This window comes from Prunus persica, chromosome G1 (genome assembly GCF_000346465.2).
Source record: "Prunus persica cultivar Lovell chromosome G1, Prunus_persica_NCBIv2, whole genome shotgun sequence".
NCBI lineage: Eukaryota > Viridiplantae > Streptophyta > Magnoliopsida > Rosales > Rosaceae > Prunus > Prunus persica.
Genome location: NC_034009.1, coordinates 30,659,171 through 30,667,134, shown reverse-complemented (window position 1 = coordinate 30,667,134; position 7,964 = coordinate 30,659,171). Strand labels below are relative to the sequence as shown.

Genomic DNA, 7,964 nt, shown 5'->3' with positions numbered 1-7,964 from the left:
TGGAGTGGCCCTGACCCCCCCCAATATTTTTATCACTCTTCTATTATGTTATATATAATATATAGAATTTGTAATAAACAACTTAAAATTTAAGTTAAAATTTCCTCTAAAATAAATTAGACATGACCTCATTAAAAATATTTAGCTCTAAACATGTAAGTATTGAATAATTAAGTGTTTTATATACTTGTATTTTCTACTTCGGCCCCTCCAATTTTACAATTCTAGCTCCGTCCTTGGTTTCCGTATGTTTTTCTGTTTATACGTTGTTTTTTCCTCTCATGTCTCGTAACCTTAACATGATTACCTATTTAATTGCATATCATACGTTGGTTTGTGTTTTTCTTATTACACCTGAAATGTTATTCCTAGGAGAAATAGTTCCCTCTTTGGAGTTTAAATGATTCTTTAACTCTCATCTCATCCATTCCCAAAGGATCCAATTATTGTCCATCTTGTGGTCCTTATTACTACGAGTCTACAAACATGTAGTTTATTAAGTTCTAGTAATATAAAGCAAACAAAGCATTAATACACGTTAGTACCATTACGAGGATTTATAGGTCTAGTAATTCAACTCTCAACTTCCTTTTTCTCTTAATTTGGTATATGTGCCACAATCAGCTATTGCCACGCAACTCGCATCCACAGACAATAATGCAGCCCAACCACACCACAACATTACTCAGGTGTATTGGTGAGCACATTTAAGATGCTATACGATAAGACCAAACATATTCTCCGGCAAATATCCCACATGACCAACACATTTCATTCACGCAACCATAACGCGCCAAAGTGGCCATTGTCTTTACAATAAAGTCTTAAAAAGCCCCAAAAGTGAAATAAATTAAAACAGCCCCACACCCACCGAACAATAAACACAAGATAAAAACAAAATTGGATTACGGCAGCATATCATAAGCTGTAAATTATTCAATGGACGGGGGCCAAAACTAAGTTTCCTTATATCAATTACGACCTGTATATTTACTACGTGTAGGTGTTCATGGCTAAGGTGGCAACCTATAATCCGGGACCTTCCAAAAACCAGAACGTACTGGGAAGTTCTCGCGTCAACTCTAGGGCACATTACATTTACATTGCCCCTATTTCTCTCATCTCACACTTATATATATGCACTAGATTTCACCTCTAGCTCTGTAACCAAAAGGTGTTTGAGGAAATTGCTCAGTGAAAGTGACTCGTCAGACATGGGCGTGTCTTTCCAGGTTGCAAAGACGGGTACGAGGTACAAACCAAAGGTGCTTCCGGAGGAGGACAAAGACAACGATGAAGATGACTCCGTTTCTGACTCTCAGGAGAGAGATGACGAGGTTTGTGGATGATATGATTTTTTCAACAGCCAACCCCTTATTCAGTCTGTTTCATTTTCTATGATTGATTTGTTTTTCTTCATTGTTCTCTTAGCAAGTGTCTCAATTGGATTTTGGGTTTTCTGATTTAGGTTTTTATTTACAATGGGTTTATGTTTTTCTGTAATTGATATTCGTTGTCTGCACTGCATGGATGAAGCCGAAAAGTGCGGACTTTCGTCTTCTTCTTTTTTGGGTTTTTTGGTCCCCTGTCTTTCGAATCAGTCTACTTATTTTCCACTTAATTTTGCGTTTGGGAACTATCTCTGGGATTTGGGAGGGCAATAGATAAGTCTGTAAGTGGTTTGATAACTTGGTGCTCCTGAAATACATTATCAATTGCTTGTAAGGTTTTTAAATTATTAAATCTTCTAATGGTTGGTGATGGGTAAGGTTGGTCTTCTAGGTGCTTATTAAGTCAACAATTCTCTAGTAGACCTGAACATTTTTAAATTTTTAACATGTTAAGGCAGGATGAGTCCGGTGGCTCTCATCAAAAGTTGAGCTATTTCAACTATACCACGTTCACTCCCTCCTCTTCTCTCCCCACCCTTTTATCATTTTATTAGTCCAGAAACTAGTCTGCATGAAGTCTTAGCATGTAATTGTGGTGAAGGTTCATTCTATTGGAATGGGAGCTAAGGTTGCTGATCCTTCAACTGTATTAGTCAATTTTCGACAGCATTCAGTTTCAGACGGTAATATATCACTCTGATCTTGCAATCATATCATGTGCTGACTGAGAAATCTTCTTTTGTTGATAGTCCATTTTTGTGCAGACTTTGAGGTATCCTTTTCACTGAAGTTGTTTCAGAATGGCTTTTCTGTGGGAAAAGCTACCGAGGTTAGCAATCATTAATAGACGCTTACAGAAATTACTTGGCATTTATTGAACTATAGTATCACATGTAATCCTTCCACTGGCTGTTAACACAAACCTTAATGCTTTGGCAGTTTCTCAATGATATACCAGAGCACTTGCATCCATATGATAGAGTATCAGAGACACTTTTTTCTGTAAGTATGATACATTATTTGCCGAAATGTTGAAGCAGTGACTTAAGTTTTTGTGAACCATATTATGTTGACTAGGATATGGCTCAGTCATTCTCCTTCCTGCTCAAATTTGACTAGTAAGATAAAAAGCAAAAAAAAATTGTACCAAGCCATGCTATCTTGTTGTTCTACTTAGATCTTGGAGGGTTATGTCATGTCCAGTGGCTTTTTTGGATGCTTGTGGTTGATGGGAAATTCCACTTGCGTGGCTTCATGTTCTTAACTGTCTATTTAACAGTCATAATTTCTTTTCTGCATTTTTTTTTTTTTGCATCAGGCGATTGAGTGTGGTTGGTTACCTGGAGATATGTTTGATGGTTTACCCTGCAAATATGTCAATGGAGTCATCCTTTGTGAGGTGAGGAAAAGCTATAAGTCTGTGTTTATATTTGTATTTTAACTATCATTGATTTAGTGATCCTTGTTACAATGTTTGTTTGTTCATTGGCAGTGGGTATATAAGTTTGTCTTCTTTAAAGGAACCACGAGGTTTCCATCAGAAGATACATTTACTTCTACTCTTCCATAGGTTATTCAAATGCCTACAAAAAAATTTATGCAATTTTAAATGATTGGAGTGTTCTTACTTGGACTATAAAATTTACATGAACTGATAGAGATGTTTTCCTTGCAGATTCAAGACTATCGCGGTTGTTTTATCCAAGGAAGAGCTGCCAATTCTACAAAAAAGATTCCAACTGTTCACAGGGTTCTCCTACATATGCGCATGGAAAATGTTGTCAAGGACATCTTGTCGATCTCCGATGCTTCTTGGACCTACAGTGATATTTTGGTTGGTACACTTTGATCCTCAGCTTTCAATTCAAGCATATTGCTTCATTCTCATATTCAATTCCTTGTTCTTGTTCAGGAAGTTGAATCTCACATTCTCAAGGCTCTGCAACCTGATCTTCATCTAAATCCACAGCCATTGCAAGGCATACACTCCGGACAACCATTAAGCAAGAAGGTACTAGAAGTGATAGAATTCGTGTAACTTCTGCCAAATCATAAGGATTAAAGATAGTTCCAAATTAACAGATTGGGTTCTGCTTATTTGTTATAATGCTTGTTTTATTTTCTATACTAGTTAAATTTGTATTTGACTTTTTAGGCTTTAGTAGCATGCCAGTTTTAGATCTTTTGTGTGTGTTTTCATGCCCCAAGCACATGTTTAGTCAACCTTTGGATTTTTTGCGCATTTGATAAACTCTATCTAAATTTCAAGTTATGATTCCTGTTGGGAAATGTATCTATCTTTTGTTGAGCATGCATGATTGTAGTTGACTTGCAGGTTAGCTAATTCTTAACATTTTGTGGTAGGTTGATCTTGGAATTATGTGGAGCTGGAAAAAGCGAAAGCTGAGTAACGCATCAAACACTGACCTAGATTTCAGCAACTCATCTCGTTTAACAAGCATTCCTGTTAATTGTGCTACTCAGAGTTGCAGCTCTCTATTTGGTCTATCGTATCAAGAAAGAGGAGTTACATTTTCGGAGCACAATGTATCAACCTCTGCTGTCAATCCACAAGAAAACAACGTTCTACTGGAGAACTCAGTATCCAATCCTTCAACATCGAAGCCTATATCTAAAGTAGAAGATAGTTGCAACCAGTCTTCTTTAACAGTGATGACCACATCTAATTTTGTCTCTTTACCCAAACGCAGCCTTAATGACTCTAATAATGATTTGAATAAACCCAGTGCATCGGTTCTTAGTAAGATAGTTAGATGTGATTCACAAGCAGTTCAAGGACCGCTTCTTAAAAAACCCAAGCAAGAGCCTATAGACTCATCTTATGAACAGCTTACTGGAAGCCAAACTGGAAACAGTCTTCTACCTTATCTACAGTGGAAGAACAAGCTGTTGCCTCAGCGGATAGGGGAAGGAAAAGTTCCACATGAAAGATCTCAGGAGAAAGTGCGTCCCTCGCGGGTGATAAATAATGACCAGACAAGAAGGTTTCAAGGAATCTCAGAGCTGCAGGCTGGAATGGCTACTTCTAATGTTAAGTTAGAGCCTGACAAAAATAATTTCCTCAGTTCATATTTTAGAAAGATTAAAGAGGGACACTTTGTGATGGACAGGATGCTTGTTCATTCTAATCTCGCGCAATCACAGAATCAACAGTCATCAACTCTATTTGGAGACAATATACCTGCTGATACATCATGGAAGAACATGGGTCAACCTGTTGACAAAAATATACAAAACAGAAGTGTCACTCACATGAGAAAGGATTTGGTGAAATGTCAGGTTACGACTCATGGAAGATGTGGATCTGCAAGTTCACCAAACATAAATTCTCTGCCCACAGAGGTATCTGTTCCTGCAAAGCAAAAAACAAACTCTGGTCCTAAACGCTCCAGAAAAAAGGCTGTTGATTCTAGTGCTAGCACGAGCAATATCTCACAACCATCAGAACTTAAAGTTGAACCTGTCCTTGAGAGGTTTTTGAAGATTCAAGCGGTAACTGAGAGGTAATATCATAGTTAAAATCATGCCAGTTATATTGCAATGCTTCTATTTCTACGGTCTTGCTTGTTATGATGTGTAATATTTTTAATGCATTCAGGTATGGACTACATGACAGGAAGTGTAAATTGGACACATCTGTGCAAAGGAGACCCTCTTTTCCCATTACTAAATTGGTTGCTTTCCAACTCTTATCTTCAAAAGATAATCAGAACTGGGATAATACTTCCACAGATAAAAATTCTCTCACAGAATGCTCCATGGACTGGGGACTCGGTATGAATAGGAGGGTATTGACTTTTCTACGTCAGTCTCACATCCCTCAAGGTGAGGAACTGCTAATTTTTGTATCCTATGTGTGAGTGTGTGTGTATTTATATACACATATAAGTGCATATATATGCACACACATCATATGTAATTTTTCACTCCTCATTGCTACCTTTCTGCTCTTTCTGAGTAATTCTATGCCATCCTAGAAAATGGGATTCCCATCGTTGATAGAAAGGCTCAGGTCAGACTGGTCATATCAGAGAAGCTTAATGAGGGAAGTGTTGAAGCAAGCGTGTTTTATGGAATCGAAAAAGATGTGTTTTCAATCGATTATCCTCTCCTACCAGCCTTTACTAGCACTGTGAGTTGCCATTTGTGATTATTGAGAGTTTCTTCTTCTGATATATGATTGTGATATTCCTTTTGGATTCTGGAATGCAATAAATCTCTTTCATTAAGCCCTTCACATCTATTTTGTGCTTATAAATTAAATTACACTGTGGTCTATTTTATATTGTAAAGCCAGTGATTTACTGATCTTTCCTTTATTGCAAGTAACTACTGAGCTGTTTCTCGTATCTTTTATGGACAACTTCTGAATTGTGGTGTCCCTTGTCTTTATTTGTTCTCTACTTTTCGACATTCTTACCACTGGCTTTCATCCCTTGGATTGCTCACATTAATGTCACACTTTCCTCATTCCAAATTTTTCATGTGGCAAACTGGCTTTCAACTGTTAGTTTATTCTGCTATTACTCTTGTAATTTCAAAAGTTAATAACTAGGAAAAGGGGAATCACAGGGGCCTAATAGTTTATACAAACTTTTGTATATTGTGAAACAAACAATAAATATATCCAGCCTCCGTCAGAGAACTATAAATAATAAGAAAAGCAAAAGGAACTCAATTTACATTATCGTGTATCTGAGTTAAATATATTGTTCTGACCTTTGTGTATATGTGCTTTTCAGAATTCTGCAGACCTTTTGGCTACTGAGTTCACTACATTGGTAAGTCTACTGAGTTCACTACATTGGTAGGTTTGTAATTGTTGGGGAATTTTATGAATTAGGTTTGGTTCTCACAGCATTAAGTGATACTTAGCTGTTTACTCTTCTCTTCTTCTTTTTTCTTTCTTTCTTTCTTTCTTTTGTACAGATGAAGCGGGAGGGATACTACCTATCTAGTGATCACATAGAGCCTACACCTCTCAAGGCTGATGGTGGCTTGAGCAATCAGCGTAGTGCTAGTATTAGAATTGGCACTCCATCAGCTGGAACAATCGAGCTACCTTCTTCAACTCTAACCCCAGGGATATCACCTTCAAGACTCAGTCTCGTATCCATGCAACTCCCATCACAGAATATTTTCTCTGGGGGCCAATCGCTCCATTCTGAAAACATATGGGCAGCTCTCGCAAATAGTTGTGTATCCAAACTACCGTTCACCATTGCCGCACAAACCAATTGCATGATGCCGCAAGTCCAGGAGCTTCTGAATAGGCGTGCCTATTTAGTGCATCAGATGCGACAAAGAAAACTACAACAAAATGAAATCAGACAGAGCAGATTGGAACTTGGAGGATCGGGTACAAGTGTAGGTGGTGGTATGACTGAGCAGGGTGGTAGAGACCAGGGGCTTGGAAATGCTGGTCTTGGTTCATTTGGTAATGTCACAGGCATGAGGTCCTCCACTTCCCCTAGGGCATTGGGAGGACAGATGCCCCGGGCTGGAAATGTAGGCCAGTTTAACAATCTTGGTTGTGGAACATCTGGTTTAGATGACAGCAAGCCGCTTCCCGATCTGATGTCTGATCGTTCAACAGGGCTTTCAAGTAAGTTGAGGGCAGCAGAAGGCCAAGGAATGAAAGCCTTGATGAGTAGGGCTCCAGTTCAAAAAAAGGCAGGTCATGGGGTTCCAATGGACATATCAAATATTCCAAACCTGGCTAGTAAATTAAGCAAGGAGCAGCAGCTACAACCACAGGTGCATCAACCAATCCAGCAACCACAAAAAGATATGGTGCCGCCATTACTCCAGCATGTAAGTTCACCTCAGAGTCAGGTTAGCCTTCGTCAACAATTTGACCAACAGTCTCAGGTGAGCCAGCAACTTAGCCCAGCGCCAGCACCACATCAGGTGAATGGAACTGTGGGTCATGGAAGTCCAGAGAGGAGCTCTCAGACTCATGGGTCTGTGGGAAGTATCAAAACTGAAGCTCCATGAGTTGTTTTTCTAGCTAGGGACGGTAGTGTGGTGGTAGTTCAGTCATGAGTCTTTTTCTTTTGATCAGTAGTTCAGTCATGAGTCAACACAGCAGGTAAGATTCAGGGAGAAAAAGGCGGTGTACATAGGCCGGGCTTGTGCAATCATGTAATCACCAACACAGGAGGTATACCATTTTGTCGTCGTTTTTGTTTCCCTTTTACCTTTTAGGAGAAAGAAATGGGAAGAACAAAAAAAATCAGCCTCATGTTCCAGTCTTCACTGTTTTCTTATGTATGTAAGTGTGTTGTTTGCCAAAACAAAATTAACTATCCATTAATTAACTGTACGTTTTAAGATTGTAGCCAAGGATGTTTTTTTAGGGTGATTCACTATTATACCCAATATAGGGGCCTAAATTATAAAAATACCCTATATAAAATGGACTTTAGAAACACACTAAAAACTTATTTACAACATAGTAAAAAGGCTTTTAACTTCATATAAATTACAAAACTGCCATCAATTTCTTAAAACAAGTTCAACTTCAAAACCTCATAAAAAAAAAAACTTAAA

General features: G+C 38.3%; 1 protein-coding gene across 2 annotated transcripts; it reads left to right on the top strand.

Annotated features, from left to right (window-relative positions):
* Positions 974 to 7,752, top strand: LOC109946785. 2 transcript variants are annotated; one of them, XM_020555572.1, is made up of 12 exons: positions 974 to 1,337; positions 1,993 to 2,074; positions 2,156 to 2,220; positions 2,331 to 2,393; positions 2,710 to 2,790; positions 3,067 to 3,225; positions 3,304 to 3,402; positions 3,756 to 4,915; positions 5,011 to 5,237; positions 5,390 to 5,544; positions 6,155 to 6,193; positions 6,342 to 7,708. In XM_020555572.1, exons 1-12 carry the CDS (start codon positions 1,215 to 1,217, stop codon positions 7,407 to 7,409), a joined length of 3,321 nt encoding a protein of 1,106 aa, XP_020411161.1. In that variant the 5' UTR covers positions 974 to 1,214; the 3' UTR covers positions 7,410 to 7,708. The 2 variants fall into 2 exon arrangements, with proteins under 2 accessions (XP_020411161.1, XP_020411162.1); XM_020555573.1 differs by lacking the exons at positions 974 to 1,337; positions 1,993 to 2,074; positions 2,156 to 2,220; positions 2,331 to 2,393 and having other exon boundaries at positions 2,434 to 2,961; positions 6,342 to 7,752.

Bases quoted from the DNA above. Each gene is read 5' to 3' on its own strand.
- LOC109946785 (XM_020555572.1), top strand. From the start codon at position 1,215: ATGGGCGTGTCTTTCCAGGTTGCAAAGACGGGTACGAGGTACAAACCA. The intron at 3,226-3,303 runs GTTGGTACACTT...GTTCTTGTTCAG, and splicing joins GGACCTACAGTGATATTTTG to GAAGTTGAATCTCACATTCT. The intron at 5,238-5,389 runs GTGAGGAACTGC...ATGCCATCCTAG, and splicing joins TCAGTCTCACATCCCTCAAG to AAAATGGGATTCCCATCGTT.